We start from the raw sequence: 23,601 nt of genomic DNA on the forward strand, positions 1-23,601 counted from the left end.
CTTTGGTTCTAAGTAGTGCTTAGGTACGATGATGAATGGCCCTATTTAAAATACAGAGAAAGACACCATCCAGAGAGGTACTATCCTAGACCCTCACCATTTATCCAGTCCTCAAGTGGTTTTCTGTTTTGCAGAGTGAATTCCATTGAATAACATTGATTTCCTATTTCAATAAAAGGAGCTATCATCCAAAAGGTGGATGAAATATCAAGGCTCTACTAGATAATTAGAGAGAGAGATAGATAGATAGATACACAGAGAAATACTGTGCAAATAAAAAATCCAATATTGTCTTTTATGGGCTGTATTTAATTTTGAAAACTAAATAACTGTGGGTTTAATTTTCTTTTTGTGGAAAATAAAATAAAATTCTTTTTAGATTTTAAAAACTATGGAAAAAATCCATTTTTTACAATGTTAATATATTCTGTATAACCATTGATTGCATGTGAAAACATGCAATCCATTTTATACCCCAGTAATTCTGAAACACCTGAACTCTTCTCCCTCCACACACCACCTGAAAATTCACAAGACTAAGCATCCCTTCAGGGCTGGGAATGTATTTGCCAATTTCAGCTTGGAGGGGTTTGTAACTAGCGTTGTAAAGCCCTGATGATAGTTTTATAATGGAAAGCCTGAAATAACCTCAAGTACCACCTCACTAATGTGATTCTGTAATACATAACCAGTCTAATTTGAAACTAAGAGTCAGTTATCAAGGAATACATTTGTAGAGTTAATATTGTTAACCTCTTAATTTTCCTCTTCTCTTGGATTTGAATTACAGTTTCCTTTCAAATAAAATCCACTGATGAGACACCTAATGGTTTTCTACTTCAATTTTGCTGTTCTGATTCCTTTTACAGCTATCCCCCATTGTCTTTCTATTTAACCCCCTTGCAGAGTCCTTGCACTGAAATCGTTATGCAGATCAAAGTATAGTCCTGATGTCCGAGCTCTTCCAACTACATTAGCCTCTTCATAAATTGATTAGGAAGAGCATTGCACAGGAAATGGCTATCAACATGGCTTACATTAAGAGTGGAGCTAGTGCTCCAAATGTGTTGTTTCTCATCTCTCTGAGTGTACGTAAACACTTGCAGCCCTGTCAGTTCCTTAAAAGTAGTTTGAGTCTTACTAGACACTGACAGTGTTGCCATGGAGTCATACTTAGATTTCACAGCAGAGCTGAAACTGATTTCCAGATAATAGTTGAGTTAGGAAACAGAGAGAAAATGAGAATGAGTAAACAAAATTCCAAACTGTCTATTATTAGATTTGATTTCTTCTGTCTTTCTATATCTGTTACAGATATAATAGTGATGTACTTTGGGGGTTTGGGGTTTTTTTTTAGATGGAAAAAATATAATTAAGAATTCAGGGGATTATTCTTTCAAGGGAAAGAAATCAAGTGCTATACTGCATTATTCTCATTTGTGTGGAAGCAACGAGGTCTTTTAATATGTGAATCTTCTTAATGGGTCTATCTTGAAATTGTGTATAGGGGATAAAAGCTCTGATATTGCTTCATTAGCCTGCATCTAGCAGTTATGTATCCCAAAGCAATTTGCAGCAATGTCTTCCTTTCATTGTCACATTTGATTATTTTAGAATTTGCTCTGAAGAATGACGATGTCCTTATGTGTGAATTTCAGGGTATAAGCCAGTACATTCAATAATCCTTGTTAAGAAACTTAATCAGAATCTGGCTGACAAATGATACAATCAATGCCACACAATTAATCCGTTGTAGAACTGCATAATAAGCAATAAGATTACACTTTCTGTGCCAATTAATGTCCTATAAATTCCTGCTTTACTTGAAATGTATTATTAAACATGTTTGTTATTGCTGTATTGTTATTATCATATGATGCTTTAGAATATGAAACACAATTTTGATTTTGTGATTTCTCTTACTAGTGGCTAGCATTCAGAAGCTTCCTGCTGCATCTGTTTTAACCGACATCAATTTCCCCATGAAAGGAAGAAAAGGAATGGTTGATTGGGCACGAAACTCAGAAGACAGAGTTGTCATTCCTAAAAATATCTTCACCCCTATGTCAACAGGTAAAAAAGCTTATCAGCATGTTAATTTTGTGTTAGCTTTAACAAGGAAACTCAGAATCTTTTCTCATAGAACCACTGTATGATATAGAAGTGGTTATTTTATCCATCTTCAGAAGAAAACCAGTACCCACAGCTTATCCCAGAGGAAAATGATGGGGCTTAATTTCAGCACCTTGAACAAAAAAAGCTACAGAAATCCTACGCTGAATAGCCAATGCTTAGTTATTAGATTGTACCTGTGGTGGTATGAGGTGACCTGAAGTGCAGTTCTGCTGAACCCTCTGAAGCTGCTCCACTCCAACAGATTGGGCCATTCTAACAGGTCACCTAACTTTTTTACCAAAGGATACTCAGCAGGCAAATTACCATGTCTTCAGACACAATTTACAAATGCTATTGCGGTGCAAATTTTTTGAAAATGTGATTTTCAGTGTTTTAAATCTTTTGATATATTCCTGACAGTGCTACATCTTTATGACACATTTGCAGGATATAATTCAAAATTATGATGGTTTATTTAAAATAAAATTTCTACTAGAAAGATAAATGGTATTCACAGTTTTTAATGCTGATGGAGGTTTGGGAAAGAGAGTTTAAAAATCTTTTTTTCCTTAATCTTTTCAGAACTAGATGAATCAACTGTATTTGTACTTGGAGCAGTGCTATACAAAAATTTAGAACTCATTTTGCCCACTTTGAGGTAAGAAATTTCATAAATACAATATGAATTAGACTATTTGGGGATCATAACTACATTACATGTCAGGATAAAAGTAGACAACTGAGACTGTTTGCATATTGGTATCGTTGTTTTTTTCCTATTTAAAATATATATGTGTATATTTGTCTTTCCTTCATGCTTAGCCATTTGTATGATGCAAATAATAGCCTTTTTACCAGATTGGCTTAGTCTATATTTTGTGTCATCTATATTAAGCTTAATTACATAAATGTTTGATTAGAAGTATGTACACAGATGCTCAGGCCACTTGTGCTTCAAACTACTGTTTGTCCAGTTAATACAAGTGATCTAGTAATGATGTCATAATCTGATGTACTAAGGTTGTCTGCTCTGCTTCTGCAGAAGTCTCTAGTGGTAGTTTTCCAAGTACTTTTTCAGTGCAAGCTGTATTCAGAAGGAACAGCAGAGCTATAGAGAGGAACCATTTTAGAAATAGCGTGCGTGTGCCTGAACAGCTGTGGTATGTCAGTTATGAGGGCCATACACATACATAAAGAAATAGGAGGGTGTCTTGTTTCACTTTTTCCTTTCTGTACTTGATAACAGACAATTTGGAAATAAACATTTAACCCCCTCTTCTCAAATTACTGGTTAAGATCATTTCATGGTCCATTAATACTCTTATTTCACATGATCCTGTGCACCATTGGCCTATTTATGTCCTTTTACGGTAAAAGAAACAAGTGCAGATTGTGTCACAATAGCTGCTAATGAATTCACAATAATTAGAAAGGATAGCAATTAGGAAGCCACCAGATCACCTTTCCCTGCTCTGTTTAACCAAAACTTCAGGGTTTGAAAGAAAGGATGGAACAACAACAGATTTTTGCCAAAATCCATTTGAAAACAAAAAAGACTCAGTCCTAAGAAAAGAAAAAACCCACTTCCCATAAACATTGCAATGCACTGTGCAATGAGTAGCTGCAATGTTGGGGACAGAAAGCTCTCTGAGGTAGAGTGCAATTCAAACAGTGATGTCCTGGCAGGACACCTGGAAGCCTGGGGAGGGCTGGCGAGAGCCGTTTATGCTTAAGGCATGGTATAAATGACAACTCATCCACTTCCGAAGTGTCACTAAGCACTTTCCATTTGTTGTGCCAGTTCCTGAAATCAGGCAGGCAAGAAGAGATGTTTGTGAGAGATACTTTTTCTTCTCTTCTCCCGTCCTCAAAGAAACAGAGCCAAATGGCTATTGTAGACCTTTTTGGCAGACCTCAGAGACAATCTGCCAATCCTAGGAAAGCATCAAGGTGGCCGTGTACCTTTCAGACCTTTATATTGTAAACCACAATCTACGATCATGCCTTTTCAGCTCTCATAGGTCGATAGTTTTAATTTACAAAAAAACAAGTTTTAACCTTGAATGCTGTATATTTGCTTATATGAAAAGCCTTTCAGGGCTTTTATTTCATCCCTTAGAAAAGTAAGATTTATAGGCCTTACTAGATTTTCCCTAGAATCAATAGCATCCCAAGCAGCAGGAACAGGGACAGAATAGGGACATAAAAGTACAGCAGCTTAAGTACTATGAACTATAAGAAAGTGCATCTCTGTTCCCAAATTTTTTGCTTTCATCTGTTCTGCTTTTGGCTGGTTACTGATTTACACAGCAAATGTGACCATTTCACTGTAAGATTCAGTTCATAGGTTTTGTGAGCTTCTAAAGAAAAATGGTGTAATAATCTATGTATATCTATTCATAAATGAAGTCTTTAGAAATTCAAATATGAAGATATCCCACTTTGCCTCTGAATATGCTCAGTATTATTTGAATCCAATTCTCATCTGCCCAAGAAAAGGAAACAAGTACTATTATTTCCTCTTATGTATGTGAATAAGGAATAAAAGTTATTATTAATCTGTGATACAAAAGTATAACACATATTCCCAGGTACCTCTAGGCTCTTCTTTGTTCAGAGTATAGTGCCTCAGTACTTCCCTGCACTTCTTTAATATTTTTAATGAAGTTATACTGAAACTTTTACAGCTTGCATCTCTTACCTCATCAGGAAGTGTATCATGCTGGATTTCTTTGCCCATGGTAGTCATATTCAAAATTTGATCTCATGACCATAAAATAGTATCTCAAAGGTGACACAATTTCAAATTGTTTTCATAGAATCATAGAATCTTGAACAGTTTGGGTTGGAAGGAACCTTCAAAGGTCATATAGTCTGCCCACCTGCCATGGGCAGGGACATCTTCCACTAGACCAGGTTGCCCAAAGCCCCATACAACTGGCCTTGAACACTTCCAATGATGGGGCATCCACAGCGTCTCTGGGCAACCTGTTCCAGTGCCTTATCAATTTCATCATTAAAAATTTCCTCCTTATGTCCAATCTAAATCTACCCTCTTTCAGTTTAAAACCATTGCACTTTGTCGTGTCACTACAGGCCTTGGTAAAAAGTCTCTCTCTGTCTTTCTTATAAGCCCCCTTTAAGTACTGAAAGCCTGCAATAAGTTCCTCCTGGAGCGTTCTCTTCTCCAGGCTGAACAACCCCAACTCTCTCAGCCTATCTTCATAGGAGAGATGTTCCAGCCCTCAGGGCATGGTCTAACAGGTCCATGCCATTCTTGTACTGGGGACCCCAGGGCTGGATGCAGTACTGCAGGTGGGGTCTCATGAGAACTGAGTAGAGGGGGAGAATCACCTCCCTCAACCTGCCAAGCTTCTTTTTATACAGCCCAGGATAAAGTTGGCTTTCTGGGCTGCAAGCACATATTGTTGGGTCATGTTCACTTTTTCATCCACAAATATCCTCAAGTCCTTCTCCGCAGCGCTGCTCTCAATCTCTTTACCCCCCAGTCAGCATTGATATTGGGCATTGCTTCAACCCACGTGCAGGACCTTGCACTTGGCCTTGTTGAACTTTATGAGGTTCACATGGGCCCACTCCTCAAGCCTGTCAAGGTCCCTCTGGATGGCATCCCTTCCCTCTAGCGTATCCACTGCAGGACTGAGCTTGGTGTCATCTGCAAACTTGGTGAGGGTGCACTCAATCCCACCATCTATGTCATTGATGAAAATATTAAATACTATTGAATGCATTTTGATGCATTCAAACCATTTTGATGTTCATTCAGATGGAATTCTGAATTGGAAAAAACTGCAACTGTGATTAGTGCTGAATTTGTTAAGCTATTATATTGCAAAAATTAGAACTGCAATGCAGGTTTTAATAGAGTCTTTATTATAGGGTGGTTTATCACTTTACCCTTGCTCAGGTACATGAATGAAGGTTTCTGTACATCCCACTGCATTTGGAAAAGGTATATTTTTGTTTGCTTACATTTTTCAATGAAAAACTATCATTTTACATGAGCTTATATTAATTACTATTTGTACTAACCTTATTTAACTGCAATAAGCATTATTGTGATAACCTTATTAGTGCTGAACATAGTGAAATGCTTCACTGCAATAGCACTGTGTATGGAGCAAACACCCTAAAATGTGAAGGGAGGTAACATCATCTAGACTTTATATGATACCCAGAAGTGTGGTAGCTATGCACAATGTATGAATTAAAAAACCATTCTGGATAAGAATCTCATGTGATGCTGTTCTAAATAAAATGACAGTTGACAAAATATGTTAGTAGTGGGAATAAAGATAAACAAAACAATAAACCAAGATAAAATAAGTAAAATGGGCTTGTGTTTGAGTCAAAAGGCCACATCATTTACACCTTGACAACCTGATAAAAAAGATGATTTCTATTGGCCACAGTTAAATATCCAGAAAGCTTTACCTCTTCCCATGTGATTTCAGTCCCTGGCTTTACAGGTTAGGGTGGGCGTAAAGTAAATATTTGATTGTATGACACCATTTTTTGTAGTTTTCAGAAGAACAAAGGTGACATACATTCCCATACATTCCTTAATATGAGCACTAAAAGGTATGGAAGCTTCTACATCATCACAAAGAATTTCTCTTTTTAAAATAAATAAACAAACAAATAAAAATATCTCAGTATATCTTTAGGGAAAACCTTTCAAAGCACCTAATCTCCATCTGGTACATCACAGGTGTTCTGTGAGTAAAATGAGGATTTCATTATCTAGGACAGCCTACACAATATATTTCACAAACTCCAAAATTAGCTGCATTTAACCACATGGGCTTGATTTTTCTTGGTTTTACTGGCATAGAATGTGTTAAAAGTAAGTCTTGTAAACACAGTGTGAGATGAGAACTTGGCAATTACATTAATCTAGAACTTTTTGGACAATGTGTTTAATCCTAGTGGTACATGTATATATTTCAAAGAATTTTGCCAGAACTTTTTAAACAAGAGGTTAGGGAAAAGTACTTTATTCTTCCTTATAAAAATAGAAGTGGTGGGTTTTTTCCATGCACAAGTAAATAAACTTCATCTGATTCTATTTCCTAATATACTTTGCTGCATTGCACTGTTCTTGTAATGTCATATGGATTTTTTTAAAATCATATATTGAAATATTGAATATTTTGAGCACTATAGGCTGAATATTATTTCCATTGCTCTTGCATCCCTGAGCACGTTTATGTTACTGTTAGGTTCACAGAAAATTGATTCTCAGTACAATACTCATCTAAAAGATATTATATATAATTCCTCTCCTGGGCACTCTGTAGGAATACATTGCATATTGCTATACTGTAAGATAGTTTTTAACTTTTCTTTTAACAAATAAGAACAAATAAAGAATGAATGATTTTGCTGTAGCAAGCTTTTTTACCCTTCACTTAAACAACCACTGCACTTCTGCTATAATTTCCCGCACTGAAATGTTCTCTTTCACCATTTGCACCAGCCAAAAGGGCCCTGAAACTTCCTTAGGTCAGCTTGGTGAGACTGAGGGTGGAGTACCTCAGACAGGTTTTACTGCATAGCATTACTGCTATAGCATCTGTAATTTTTCTGTAATGTATACAACATTACACATTGAACTATAACTTCTTTCATGCTGTCTTGAGATAGCAACATGCCTTATTCAAAAGTTCATTTTTCTTGAGTAACATGGAGCTGTTCTAAAAGAAAAGAAAAAGAATCAATATGTGTACCCGTATATAAAAGAATACCCTCAAAATGTATACCCAGATAGAAAAAGACTTTAGTAAAATAACTCTATTTTATGAGAGGGACAGAAACCCAAGTATTCCACCTCCTTGGGATGTTTTGTAAAAGCTGATTACTTAAATTCCTGAATAAGTGTTCTCAACACTAAGCTGTTGTTTAAAAAAATATCTTCAACAAAGATATCAATGGCACTGCATCAGTGATTTTGAGGGAAATTCTTGTGATTACAATGCTTTGAGCTTTAATTCAGTGGTTTCTTAATGTGTTATGTGAGTTTGGAATATACTTGCCAGATTGCATTCTTCCAGGGACTATATAAACAGCCAAATATGAAATATGCAACTAGGCATTCAGCCCAGACAGGACAGCCACGAGTGATGCAGATTTTATTTCACAGCAATATAGCCAGTTACATTTATTTTCTGGCGAAACAGTCTGCTAGGGGCTCTTGAGAACGTAAGTGGATTGGTAGGGGTTTAATGAGACTGAGGCAAAATTGATGTACCAAGGTTACAATCTAGGCACTTTAAGTGCTCTTTTGGGTCTCACCCTAGAACCATCATAACTGTACCAAAATTAGATGCAGCAAGGAAACATTTCTCAATCACAAAGACTGACTGTGTTCAAGTACTTAAGTATCAGTATTTATATTAGCTTATGTGAATTTCCAAAATGGGCAACATCTTTTAATAGCTAGTACACTCTATTTCCACCTGTCACGATCTGTTAGAGAAAGCAGTTTTGTATTTATTTGGAGTTTTGTTTGTTGCTGTTTGTTTTGTTTCTTTTTTTTTTTAATTATGCCTTTCTTAGGAACATTTATAGATACTCAACTACCGTATGTACAGTACAGTACCGTCATTACTGTCCCTCTACAGAATGCACTGAAAGTTTGCAGAACATTAAATTTTAGTCTAATAGAGACACGTTTTCATCAATAATGTGTGAGAATTTGAAGTGCAACCAAAGGGAAGAAATAGGAATTAAGTAAAATAATAGAAAGCCACTTCCATTGGATTTCCATTCTGTGATTTGACTGAGATTGGACTAGAATTCACACCTTGCCCCAGAAAAATAATTTCATTCCTTGTGCCGAGTAAAGTGCCCACTGAGTTAAGTTTGTGTTACTGTAGCCATGGCAATTCCTGTTTCAACGATCCAGCAACATGGAATCCTCTCCTAAATACCATTTCCCTAGAGAAAATGAGCAATTAAAAAACAACAGAAGAATATTTATACTGTCTATTATAATTACATCTAAACTGCCTAGTTTCTTCTTTGATAACCTCTACCTGCAAATGTCTTTCTGTGAGGTTTTATGTTTGTTTATGTGTGATCAGCAGAAAGTGTTGAAAGCAGCATTACCTACAAAGGAAATACCATAATGATCATCAGGAACAGTCAGACTGATAACTGATGGTTGTTCTAAGCCTGACAGGGTCATAAGGAGCAAGAACCTCAGACATGAACATCATGTCAACATGTCTTTATGCCTGTATTAGCATAACCTTGGCAATACTAGGTCTGTCCTAGAAAGGTAGCTACAAGACATAGTGATACATGTCTTGCATGAAAAGAGAGATTGACAATGAATTAGAGAAATTAACAGAAAATTATAATTTTGAGTAACCTCATACGATAACATAAGACCAAATCTAATCTCACATATATGAGAAAGAATTGTTTGGTTTTTGTGGGATTTCAGTCAGGGCACAACTATGGAATATATTTTTAAAAGTATTTAGATTATGAAATTGCCTACTCAATGGTTTTCAAAAACTGGAAACAGGTAGGGGTTTTTTCACATGCACACAGTCAACAGAAGTGTAGAATCTCGCATTGCACTCATCCATCTTCACAATTTTACAGTTAACAGTCTGAAAAAAGTCCAGCACAGCACTTGGAAGAAAAATGACTGTCTCTTATAAAACATATTTAGTGACTCTACGTTGAGAGAAGTGAATGATATGCATTCAGATATTGACAGAATGTTTGTGTCATCAATACACCTTTCTAATTAGTAAATTGTACTTTAAGGAATGGCATTTCTGCCACCATTGTTGCTCTTCAGTCTTTAATGTGTCAGTTATGATTGGTAATGAGTTAACGTTTTCACTGATTTCAAACCAATTTATTTTCTCCCTGAATATTTATTGACTAAAGTCATGCAAAATACCCATGAGATACTTCTTTAAATATAATATCAGAAGCCTCATTTAACCTCATACTAAGTTAAATCTTTCATTTTTACATGTTTTTTCCCAGGAATTTTACAGTTGTTAATTCAAAAATCATTGTTGTTACTATACGACCTGAGCCCAAAACTACGGATTCTTTCCTGGAGATAGAACTGGCCCATCTGTCTAATGTAAGTACAAAGATAGTTGATATGCTTTTCCCAGAGTATTTATCAGATCATATGAGAGAAATAAGTGGGTCTGGTTTAAATACCAGGTAATAAAACCCAGTTTAACTGCTAAAACTTAAGCCCAGGAACAGTCTAACATACTTTGAAGGGAATATGTACCTGGTTTGTGCATATGTATATGCAAAACAAAATTAATTGTTCCATGAATTTCGAGGTTTTCTTTTAAACAGCAATTTCTACCAAAAACTAACTGCTAAAGCATTAACTGCTTTGATAGTACAATTGAAATTGTTGTATTATTCTGAATGCTTAACCTTTTGCTCCCTGCATAGGTTATATAGCTACATAGTTCTTCAGGCCTTTTCTTCTTTTCTTTCATTATTTTATACTCAAGAGTCAGGTTTTAACTAACCTGTTGCAGCAGACTTTGACAAAAATGCTCTGGTTTCAATTTAGCCTGTAGTTCTTATAAATGTTTGAGATTTTTTTGTACAATTATTTTTAATTATGTACTTTTCAGGCTTTAATATCACATTAAAAATGTTTTAAATCTGAAAAAAAAAGATTCTATGTCTAGCTATATGAAAAATATTAATCTTTTCTTTGTGCTGCCAGTAATCGCCTAGCATCCACAGGGAGAATAAAATATCTTTTGTGGGAAATTTTTGTCATGTACAATATTGGGGAAATAATGTTAAATAACGAGCATGGGAGTAATTTATGTGAAGGCATGGCATATAAACTCTGTTTATGTTACTAAAAGTTAGAGTTTACTTTAAATATAGTCATAAAAAGACAATTAGAAGAGACATAGTTACTAGAACTTTAGTAAATAGAATTGTTATGCAAAAGACTGTAAAGCTGTGATTTTTTTATAAACAGTTGCCCATGTGGTCATATAGGTACAAGTCAGCTGAAGGAGCTTCAAATGTTTCAGTCAGTAGCAAATTTGGAGCAGTGTCTCTGGGCAAAAGTACAAAGAACACTCTTTGAACTCTAGCTCTTTGGTTTACATTTCACTCAAGGACAGAAGAAACTGACTATTTTGCCACCAATGGTCATTATGACCCACCATTCAGTTCCCAGAAAAATGATATTACAAAGAACGTCTCAGTGAAATTTACTGCAAAATCAAACAGAAAAAAAACAACCATAAAGGAACAGAGGAACATAAACTGAGCTGACTCCTTACCTTTCAATAAGAATAAAAGTTTATTGTGAAGAATTGTGGAGATTTTGTTTCTTATGCTTCTCTGTTTCTATTGAATTTTAAGATGGTTTAGGGTGGGTAAATCTGGGGTTTTGTTTTGGTTGTGTTTGTTTAGGGTTTTTTCAATCTAAGTTACATCACATACATTAAGAGAAAATACCAATCTTTAACATAACTTTTGTTCCTGTCAGAAATTTTACTAAAAATGTAATCAAGTATTTACTGAAGTAAACCACAAATTAATCCTATATATCAAGGGAAAAAAAACCCCGAAATGACCCATCTTTGAAATAAAATACTTGTTTTGATCTTATTATCTTACTGAGGTCATTATTAGTAAGAGTTTATTGTATTTCTCAATGCTAGATTTTAATTTCCATTATTTTAACAATGATTATGGAGCTACTTACATGAGTTGTAGATAAAGAATATTGGAATATGACTTCTCTGTTTTGAAATTGGAGTTACTACTCACAGTTTGGGGTAGTAGGTAGAAAAAAAGATTGTAATTCTTTTGGTCACTTATGCTAGAAAAGAAATTAAAAAATTAAAAGGAAATTAATATTAGTAAGCAACGTGTCAGCATTGAAAATACTTATAAGACAAACACAAGCTATTAAAATAAGCACAACTCAAGCAAGGCTAGGCTAACAAAAGGTTGAACTGCTGTCCTCACAAGCTGAAATACTAGAAAAATCTTAGGGATTTTTTTCCTTTTTTTTTTTTATCCATCCCTTTGAGTAATTTACAAGTTTTTACCAAGTTTCAATATCTTGGAAATGAAATGTAACTTCATTGTTACAAAAGGTCAGATTAGAGACACGGACTGTCACCTTCCTTTGCCAACCTTTCAGTAACAGAATATTAATAAGTATTGTATTAGCTCATGTCTTGACAGGGCAAAAAGACAGTAACCTTGCCAATAGATATCAGAGCTTTTTTTTTTTTTCCCCCTTTGGCTCAGTTTTTGTCCCATAATTTAATCCAGAGAAGCATCAAGTCCTTGGAACAAATTTCCAGTCTTTAAATTTGACGTACTTACATAGTACATTTATATAGGATCTCAGTCCACCTGGGCATGAGTTGGATTGGCAGATACAATGACAAAATATTGCTCTAGAAAATCTGGCAATGGAAACCAGTTTTATAATTTTAATATCTTTAAATATTAATATTTTTATGTTCAAGGCTTAGCCTTTATAATGGGACTTTGGTTTAAAGAACTAAGGCTGTAGATGCATAGAAATAGAAATATTATTTTGCAGGTTTGGATGTTTCTTGCCTTCAAATTGAATTTAATTCTAATCTTTTATATAATTTTCTCAGCTGAAAATGAATTTATTTAATTATATTACTATAGAACAAGCTTTATATGTCACATACAGAAAGATAAAACTAGTATAATATATCTTTACCATTTGAACATTATATATTAATGCTCTGCAGATTAATCATGATGTCAATGAGATGGATTAGTTATTAAACAGAAAATAAAATACAGACATTCTCTTTCATCTGATTTTTTTTGAATGGCTCTTCTTGTTGTTATTTTTGTTCTTTTTAACCCTTTGTTCTTGAAATGCTGCTCATTATTCAGAACAGTTTGTTTCCAAATTGATTTAATGACTAATTTTTAAGCAACTCTAGAGCATGCCTACTAATATATAGGAGTATACCCACACATTTGTTCTTTTACCTCCCTATCCACTAACTAAATTAAGTAGATAAGTGATTATGAAGAAAGGTTGGCAAATGTGATCATTTAATGAGTTAATATGTTTAATTCATATTAATCTTAAAATAGTCATTTATTCAAAATGTATCATCATTGCTTCATTTTACATCAAAATTAGCCAGATTATTAATAAAACAAGAGGATTATTTTTTGGAGGAATTGTAAATCACAATTACGTGTGCTGTTTGGAATATAGCATGGTATTTGGATTTGCAGATAAATTAACATATAATAGGCTGTTGACCACAGTGAAAATGTGGGTTGCAATGCATTATTATAGAGAACATGATATTTGGTCTTATGCACTGTGAACATGTTGATGAATGCGATCACATTTTCCCAGTAGTTTGATTAAAGAGACAGCAAAGTAATCTTTTAAAAACTGCACAACTCAAACAAAATCCTATTTGCTCCAGAGAGAGTATGAACTCTCACCTTCTGACAGCACAGAAGTTTACTCCAGGGACACTAAAGTAACAAGCCAGCAGTAGCGTAGGACATCAAGCTTTCAATAAAACTGAAAACCCTGGCTACAAAACACAGTTGGCACTGTGCTGCATAGCTGTCAAAGTTGCCAATCGCATCTTGAAAGTTCGGTTTTATATGCCAGGCAGAGATATATATATACATACACACACACATTTGTCTGTTTTTGAGATATCCGAGTTCTGTACTGTAGTGTATAAATCAATACAGCAACAGTCATAAACAGTAATGGACACAGTCACTGCTTCCTTAGCTGCAGCTAAATAATTAACTGACGAGAGCTGTGGTGAAAGATTGCTGCCCTCACAGAGCGCGATGGCTGTTGGAGGTAGCTCAATGACAACAGCATAAGGAGACATTGCCAGGAGGCCAGACCCAGAAGGACTGTGGAAAAGGGAGCAACGGGTTAAGAATGAAGAAGAAAATAGGAAGACAGGTTCCTTGTGGTCCTTGCAGTGCTTGAAAAGTGTTTGATCAGGATATCAAAAGAGGAAGAAGTTCTGAAAGTCTGCTGTGTCCTTGCAAGCTGCCATGCCTGGCAGAGCAAACCCTCACACAAGACCTTCTTAAAGAACAGGAGTAACGTTTATCCTGCTTTCCATGTTTCTGCTTAATCTCTTATTAGTGACTGCAATGGCCAAACATACTCTTTTTTTTTTTTTTTTCATTTAAATACATTTCAAAGAGAGTGAAGTGGGTGATCTGACAGCAGCAGTTTTATTGTGTTTCAGCTTTCCACAGAGACTTTTATTTCCCTCTATATTGTAGATTTCTTTATAATGGACATTTTTTCTGAAAGTGTTTTGTATTCTTTCTGTTTGCACTGTGGGAATAGTGAGCATAAACTATATGGTATCTGCTGGTAGGAAGGACAGGTCTCAGATCTCAAATATGCAATATCTTATTAGAATTAAGCTACAGGAGTACTTTTTTAATATGTATATAGATATATCAGATTGCAAGTAGAATTTCTTCACCCAGTCTTAAGATACAAATTAATACTCTTTATAAAATAACATTTTAAAAAATAGATTAATTCTGCACCATCATTCCACTGTTCTTAATTCTTATCCTTTTATATCCTCTTCTATCAGTGTATCTGAAAGATGATGGCAATGATGCAGGACTCTGGTCTCAATCTCAATGGGCCTGTTATCCAGAGCTTTGTCCTATGCCCTCTTCCCCTTCCTCTTCTTTATATTATAAATACTTCAGGGAATGCAACATCCTTTATTTATGTTTGTACAGTGCTATGTTAATATGAAGTGCCATAAGTATACATTGGTTTTAAATATTTATACTCTAGTCATAAAATTCAATGCAGTCAGCAAAATACTGAAGTAGAGGATCAAATTTTCCCTAAATGCTTCTCTCACAAGCATCTTCAGAAGGACTTTTTTAATCTTTGACAAAAAAGTGGATGAAAGAATTTAAATATTTAATAGATTTTTACTTCACAGGTTGCCATGTTTTTTTTCTATTAATAGAACACTTTTCAGAATGAAATGTCAAGGGGTGCTTTGTTTACACAAAACTATATTTATATCTACTGCACTGTTCATGAGAGAACTACACTAACATTGACATAAGAAAATCGTGTATTCCACCTTTTTCTTCAAATCATTTGTGATTTGGTAAAAATATATTTTATTCTGTATTTTATATCTAATTTGTTATATAGTTCTGACTTCTGGGAATATCCAATGTTTATGATGAACAGGAATACAGTTTTTCGGTTTTCAGCCCGTTAAGTACTTCTAAGTCAATCTGAGTTTTGATAAAGATTTACAAGATTAGGGACAAAACTTGAATTTTAATTTTGTCTCAACTCTTCCTAGGCAGCAAAATAAACATAAGTAATAATAAAGACATTTCAATTTCCCAAAACATTACCCACCGTTTAGTGATGTGTAATAAACCTAGATTCCCATCCTGTTATAAATCAAATCAGAAATCTTCCACTATCTTTGAAGACCTTAAGAAAAAAAAAATATTTTGAGCAAAAATCTTTGCTGATTTAGGACATAATTGACAAAAGCACTTGGGTATTGAATGTGGAGTCATCTGAAATCCCAGCCTTGAGACATTTTGCCCAAGATATGCTTAAAATTTTTCAAGGCATTACTGTTTTGACATCCAAGTTCCTGAGGAGCCTAAAGTTCTGCTTCTAAACACACCCAGAAAAGTTTAGTCAAATCAAGTCTCTTAACAGATTAACTGTTATCTCATATTTCAATTCTACTAGGATATACTAAATAGACAACTTTATGCTTCTTATCTAAGAGAGAGAATACAGCAAATATTCTGCTTTGAGGTTCAAGTGCTTTTTAAATACTCTGTAAGAATTAACCTTAAGCTTTTACAATTTCAGTGGCATCAATTCATCAGAGTATAAGCATGATCTTATAGGAGGAAACCCAAATAAATGTTTAGGTCAAGCATGACACATTTTTTGGTATACCAGTAACTAATAGGTTTCTTTGTTTTCTTCTTAGGGCACGTTGAATCCCTACTGTGTGCTGTGGGATGATTCAAGAACGTAAGTGTCAGATTTTTGCTTCTATTGCTATGGCTCAAATATTACAAAATACCTAACAATATCTTAGAATCATGAAATCATAGAATCATAGAATGGCTTGGATTGGAAGGGACCTTAAAGATCATCTAGTTCCAACCCCCCTGCCATGGGCAGGGACACCCTCCAACAGACCAGGTTGCCCAAAGCCCCATCCAACCTGACCTTGAACACTGCCAGGGAGGGGGCATCCACAGTCTCTCTGGGCAACCTGTTCCAGTGCCTCACCACTCTAACAGGAAAGATTTCTTCCTAATATCTAACCTAAATCTACCCTCCTTCAGCTTAAGACCACTACCCTTTGTCCTGTCACTACATGCCCTTGTAAAAAATCCCTCTCCAGCTTTCTGGCAAACCCTCTTTAGGGATTGGAAGGCTGCTGTAAGGTCTCAGGCTGCTCTAAGGTCTCCCTGGAGACTTCTCTTCTCCAGGCTGAACAACCCCAACTCTCTCAGCCTGTCTTCACAGGAGAGTTGTTCCAGCCCTCTGATCAACTCTGTGGCTCTCCTCTGGACTCGCTCAAACAGGTCCATGTCCTTCTTATGTTGGGGGCTCCAGAGCTGGAGCAGTACTCCAGGTGGAGTCTCACAAAAGCGGAGTAGATGGGGAGAATCACCTCTCTGAACATGCTGGTCACACCTCTTTTGATGCAGCCCAGGACAAGGTTGGCTCTCTGGGCTGCAAGCACATATTGCTGCCTCATGTTGAGCTTATCATCCACCAACAGCCCCAAGTCCTTCTCCTCAGGGCTGATCTCAATCCATTCTCGTCCCAGCCTGTATTTGTGCTTGGGTTTGCCCCAACCCACGTGCAGGACCTTGCACTTCGCCTTGCTGAAGTTCATGCAGTTCGCACGGGCCCACCTCTCCAGCCTGTCAAGGTCCCTCTGGATGGCATCCCTTCCCTCCAGTGTGTCGACCACACCATACAGCTTGGTGTTTTTGGCAAAGTTGCTGAGGGTGTACTCGATCCCACTGTCCACGTCACCAACAAAGATGTTAAACAGCACTGGTCCCAGTACCAGCCCCCAAGAATGCCACTCATTCCTCTTAACTACATATTTAAGTAGTTGGTCAGCACACGAGTTGGTACGAGGGCAGAGAAAATGAACCTTTCAGAGTGAAAGTACTGGATTCTCCAGTCACTTGGCTTCCTTTTTGCAGCTCTGTAAATTGAAATGATACAATGTCTCACCAGGAAGAGATTACTCACATAGTATTTTTAATCTGCTTTTTCAAGATTAAAATGAGGATGTCTAAGAACTGTAGTTCTTTGATGGTAGTTGCTGGGCAACAAGCGAGTGGGTAAACAATCAGACGGATAACTAAGGAAAGCTCCAATTTCTGTAATTGCAGGGAGAAATATAATTTTCAAGTGTGATACCCACAGCAATCTTCATTTTAGTTGGCGCAAATTTTTGTTTTAGTTTAGTACAACAATAGCTGTATAGTAAATAGTGAAAGCTTGCTAGCAGTCCTCTGCTACTTTTTTCAGTGTGTGTCCCTTCTATAGCAAAAGAGAAAATGTCACTGTAAAGAAGTAAAGCAGTAAAATCAGTGTGGTTTAAAAACAACTCCAAGTTTATGCAGTTGTAATTTGCTGCATTAATCTTTCACAGTAAATCTCCCATTGAAGTCAAGGTGAACTATGCCTAAATACAGATTAAGCATGTCAAGAAGGACTCCTATATTGTTGCCATATTAATAAGATTATGTTGTACTTCTTGTCCAGGTATATTATGTATGTATTATATACTACAGTGGTAGAAATTGTATGCCTGTGATTTTGTGAATGCTTTTATCCTTGAGCATGGGTTTATATCAGTACGCTGATGACTGAGAAACAACATTATAGTGTAGAAACTGGAAACTTTAGGACATAACACTAGAAATCATTCCAAATACAAGTAGTACCATGGTCTATGGCTATTCTATGAAAGAATCATAATGCAGTATTTTGCAAGCAACATCATAATGTTCCATATTTGTAAAATAAGTACATGAAGTACTTGATATTGTGTATTATTATGTGCACAGGAATGCAAAACATTTGGAACATGTTCTTTGTTTCCTCTTCACAATGTTTTGCTTACACTGTAGTAGTACAGTGCTTTATTTACCATTTTTTACATGCACTACTTTAAGCATTGTGTATTTAGAGCACAAGCTCTGATTTCACTGCTCCAGTCCAGAATATCAAAGGCATATTTGCATGGAATTAAACTACGCAAAAAAAAAAAAAACAAAAAAGCATGCTTAGGATTTAACACTGTGATTAAAAGATTTCATGCAGGTGTTCGCAATGAATGTATGAAGCAATAGTGAACAAATGTATTTTGTGCTTGCCACATGCATTTCTCTTAGTATTGTTTATAGAGAAGTTTATTGTTACATGTAAGTACTGGTTTCAGTATGCTTCAGAATCTGGATGTAAAAGTGAACTTTTGAAACATCTAAAATTTACATAAAGCTTACATACAATAGTCTGAGGTTTTGAGGGAGAAACACATGCTTTGGTATTGTGAACGATATCTTTTCTAGTCATATTATTTAATGGTACCTATTGAACATATTAAAATATTTGAAGATTGGGGGTATTCCTGGAGATTTATCAGTTTTGAAAAGTGATATGAGCCTTCAAATATTCACAATAAGATATGATGTATCAGTAAGGTCTACATGGACACCATCGTCATTTGTTTTATGCATGTATGTGCATTATTTTATGAGAATGTTACATTATCTCTTACCTGAGTGTGTAATAGCAAGAGCAAAATTCTACTTTTTTCCTCCATCCTTAGGAGGAAGTTAGTTATGGGAGCATTAGCTGATTCCTAATTTTATTTTTGAAATGCTGTTTCTTTTTGGTTTGGAGCATTTTGTTTTTACTTACTCAGGAATAGTTCGTAATTTGTTTTCTGACACCCTGAGTTTTAACTTATGAAAGCTCTATAATGCGAAATTGGTTCCTATCATTTATATATCTTAATAAATAAATATGTAGAGGACTATATAATTGGTTAGGTGCCCATGATGATGTTGGCTTCTTGGTGGCTTGTTTTTCTTTTATTTTTTCCACTTTTTCCTAAGCCTGAGGAATTAGCCACTCTCAGCAGCAGGCAACTGGATTTGATGGATTAATAGCCTCACCCACATTGCAAAACCTACAGGGCTGTGCTGTGCTGTGCTTGTGTCCTTCCAAACTGGGTAATTTTTGCATAACCAGGATTTGATGATTCTTCCCTGTGTTGATATTTTATAAGGTTTTCCATTTATCAAGCTGTGCCCTCTCCATAGTCAGTTAGTCAGATGTGTGTACAATATTGAGACAGTGCAACTGAAGAATAAAATATCATGCCATGTATTATAAAGGGCAAACTCAAATCCAGTAATTCAGCATTTAATTTCAGTTGATTCTCCTAAAATATGGAGCACAACTGTCTGTGCTGATTCAAACCAGGCTGTTTATGAGTTCTGGTGTTTCCTTTGATATTTCCAGCTTCCCTACATGAAGCTGGTAGCATCAATGGTATGTAAGTGGTGACTTTTTTGCCCCCAGAAATCTGAGTGACTGTGGTGGGTTGACCCTGGCTGGGGCCCAGGTGCCCACCAGAACCGCTCTATCACTGCCCTCCTTCTCTAGACAGGGGAGAAAAAGTACAATGAAGAGCTTATGGGTTGAGATAAGGACAGGGAGAGATCACTCACTAATTATCGTCATGAGCAAAATAGACCGAACTTAGAGAGGAAATTCATCTAATTTATTACTAAGCAAAACAGAGTAGAGGAATGAGAAATAAAACCAAATCTTAAAACACCTCCCCCCACCCCTCCCATCTTCCCGGGCTCAACTTCACTCCCGGCTTCAACCTCCGCCCCCCTCAGCGGCACAGGGGGATGGGGAGTGGGGGTTACGGTCAGTTCATCACGCGGTGTTTCTGCCGCTTCTTCGTCCTTGGGGAGGACTCCCCTCATCGTTCCCCTGCTCCAGCTTGGGGTCCCTCTCACGGGAGACAGTCCTTCACGAACTTCCCCAATGTGAGTCTCTCCCACGGGCTGCAGTCCTTCACGAACTGCTCCAGCGTGGATCTCTCCCATGGGGTGCAGACCTTCAGGAGCAAACTGCTCCAGCGTGGGGTCCCCACGGGGTCATAAGTCCTGTCAGCAAACCTGCTCTGGCGTGGGCTCCTCTCTCCATGGGTCCAAGGTCCTGCCAGGAACTTGCTCCAGCGTGGGCTTCCCATGGGCCACAGCCTCCTTCGAGTGCCTCCACCTGCTCCGGCGTGGGGTCCTCCACGGGCTGCAGGTGGAATCTCTACACCCCCTCATCCTCCGTCCATGGGCTGCAGGGGGATCTCTGCTCTGGCACCTGGAGCACCTCCTCCCCCTCCTTCAGCACTGACCTTGGTGTCTGCAGATGTTCTTACATCTTCTCACTCCTCTCTCTGGCTGCAAAAGCGCTCTCTAACTGTTTTTCTTAAATATGTTATCACAGAGGCGCTGATTGGCTTGGCCTTGGCCAGCGGCGGGTCCATCTTGGAGCCGGCTGGCATTGGCTCTGTCAGACACAGGGGAAGCTTCTAGCAGCTTCTCACAGAAGCCACCCCTGTTAGCCTCCACCCCGCTACCAAAACCTTGCCATGCAAACCCAACACAGTCATATCTTCGTCCATTCATTTCAGAAAATGTATTCTAAATGTTGCCTTTGGTAAAGTTTTAGGATACCGAATGCTTCTCCTTTCAGTGCATGGGGAAATGTGTGGACTATTTGTAATTGACATTCTGAGGAGAAATAACTTAGTTTCTTAAACCAAACAAACAAAAACTCAAAGATTTGTATCTTTTCTGCTTTGCATTGTCTGGCACAAACAAACTATCCCTGGTGTCAGGAACTGTTTGTGATACATTAATCCAGTGTCTCAGTCCATAAAGAGAAAGAAAATAAGTTGATCAGGTACTAGGGCTGACTTTCTCACCCCACAGAAGTGATTTTAAAGATTTTAACATGAAACAAAACTTCTGAAAGTTTTTCTCCTGTCCCTCCCACTTTTCTGGAAAGGAAAAGAAGGGAGAGGGAGACAGCCGAGATAGTCTCAACCACGAGGTAATCCAATGGTTAGACCATTTACTTGGGGACCTCAGGGATCGGCCCTTCCATTTTTTTCTTTACAGAAGTTACTTGAGGAGTTTGAAACATACTTTTCAGCCTCACAGGAGCAGCCCATTGCCCACTGAGCTGTCGGCTTCTCTGGAGCATGTTACTCACAGCGTGTCCTGCTGGAACTCTGCCATATTATTTAGGAAATATTCATGGGATGGGGACCTGATTCCCAGCACCTCTATATTTAATTTTACCAGTCTTTCCATGTGTTTGTCACCATGCCACATCTAAATCTTAGCCATATCACTGTCGGCATTTTTTTCCTAGCACTGTTTTGCTTTATGTAAGTGGGCAAGGCTGTGTAAGCCCGGGGATCAAAGAATCCTTAAATACATGCATACATTTCCATTTTAAACTACCATTTACTGTGGCAGTTTTGTAGGTTGTCTGAACAGTTCTCTTGAACTTTGTTGCCTTCTCTGATGCTTATATCTGTGGTAAGTGCCATAACAGACTGTATGGAGCTCTAAGATCCATGAAAGTTTGGCCTGACAGAGTTAGCCACTTGTCTTAGTGGACCCAGCCCCTGGACTCTTGAACCAGGGTGCAGAATTCAAAACACAGTAAGAGGCTGGAAGCTACGTGCTGCAGTACTGAGCATTGCGAGTACCACCCTCACAAGCAACCCTCAGCAAGACCATCACAATGAGGGTGTGGAGGATGGAGTGGACACAGTGGGTCACTGGAAGGAGGTGACAACTCACGTGGGAATTTCAATAGTCACCGACTGATTAGCAAAACAATGCAACAGGTGTTTGTTCTTTTAGAAATGTGTTGGACATAATGTGGGCACATGTGTTCTCCACAGGACAACATCAGTGGTTGCTGGTGTGCTCCACAGCTGTATGTGGTGCAACATGACATCTCACAGCACTGGGTAAGGAAAGGACTTTAGTATTCTGGGGCAATTTTCTGCCAGTTGCTGCAAAAGGATGTTATAACAGTATGACAGCATTTTATCTGTCCATATTGTACTCATAGCAGTTTGTGCCTGCTGAATATACAGTTGGCAGAAGTACAATGCAATTCACTGAAATTTTTAATACTGCAAGGATTTTGACCTGGTTTAGTTTAGGCCAAGTGGTAGGTCTGCTCTTTTTTTTTTTTTTTTTTTTTTCTCTCCATTGCCATACAAATTTACATTGACAATGGTTTAGATTTTCTACCCTGAAGCTATGTGAAACTAGGAATACCTATATATGAGAAATGAGAAATTGTATAAATTTATATATCTTCAGGATTTCACTCCAGACATATTAAAACCTCCTCCATTAAAAAGAGAGTTAAAAAAAGTTTACATTTACTTTTTTTTTATTATCCCCTAGAGCTTTTAATTATTTTTCTCCCATTGTCCCTGGATACAATTGTGGAAAAATAGTCCATAAAAGAATTCATTCAATGCAAATAAAGAAGACTCTTAACAGTAAATTGTGATTTTCTTACAGATTTACCTATAGGGAAAAATGCAACTCAGCTTTAGGATATAAGCTTGTATGCATACCAGCAAAACAACTTTTGCATTTTGTTGCCTTGTGATAAAAATGTCAGGGAGCACTGATCTGCTTTGTCTCTCTCTTCTCCGCTTTGTTTTTTTTAAAATTACCATGATGGACTATCACAGCTACTCTTTGTTTCTCCTAGCCTTGCAAGCCTTTGAAAATATGTTCAAGACGACTCTTTATAAGTCATGGCAAAATGTCTCAAGCTAATCGTCAAATAATTAGAATATCCTAAATCAGAATTTGCTTCTGGAAATATGACTAGTAGCTTCTCCTTACTTTATATTACTTTATAGTCCTATTATTTTTCTCACCAGGAAGATATGGAGGAAATAGATTTTTCTATCAATAGAATAAAAATTAAATGAGAGTAATTCATATAAGCATAGTTTGGCAATATATGCCAGCAGAACCTTTGCTTCTTCCATCAACTTTAGTCAGACTTGTTGGTCCAGCTTTTCAGTCAGACTTTGCTTCTGTCATATTTTTCAAGGCAGAAAATTTTCTTTCCATATTAGCTCCTATGCTTATGTTTCTGAATGTAATGGCAGAGTTAACATTAATGAACTTATTCAAAAGATAAATGCTTCCTGGAGTACCTACTTTTATGAAGAACTTTTCATAATGGAACCTGTGTAATAGCACACTACATAATCTTCTGTTACTGGTAGTCTTGCATGAAGAATG

At 36.9% G+C, this 23,601-nt stretch overlaps 1 protein-coding gene across 5 annotated transcripts in view; it reads left to right on the forward strand.

The window, feature by feature from the left end:
* ADGRB3 (adhesion G protein-coupled receptor B3) overlaps positions 1-23,601 on the forward strand; it is a 472,696-nt gene that overhangs the window by 272,540 nt on the left and 176,555 nt on the right. For all 5 annotated transcript variants that reach the window (XM_075747416.1, XM_075747418.1, XM_075747419.1 and 2 more), the window contains 4 exons: positions 1,927-2,073; positions 2,698-2,773; positions 10,147-10,249; positions 16,176-16,219. In XM_075747416.1, coding sequence (XP_075603531.1) covers positions 1,927-2,073; positions 2,698-2,773; positions 10,147-10,249; positions 16,176-16,219 — 370 coding nt within the window. The remainder of the gene's footprint in view (positions 1-1,926; positions 2,074-2,697; positions 2,774-10,146; positions 10,250-16,175; positions 16,220-23,601) is intronic.

This window comes from Balearica regulorum, chromosome 3 (genome assembly GCF_011004875.1).
Source record: "Balearica regulorum gibbericeps isolate bBalReg1 chromosome 3, bBalReg1.pri, whole genome shotgun sequence".
NCBI classification, from domain to species: Eukaryota; Metazoa; Chordata; class Aves; order Gruiformes; family Gruidae; genus Balearica; species Balearica regulorum.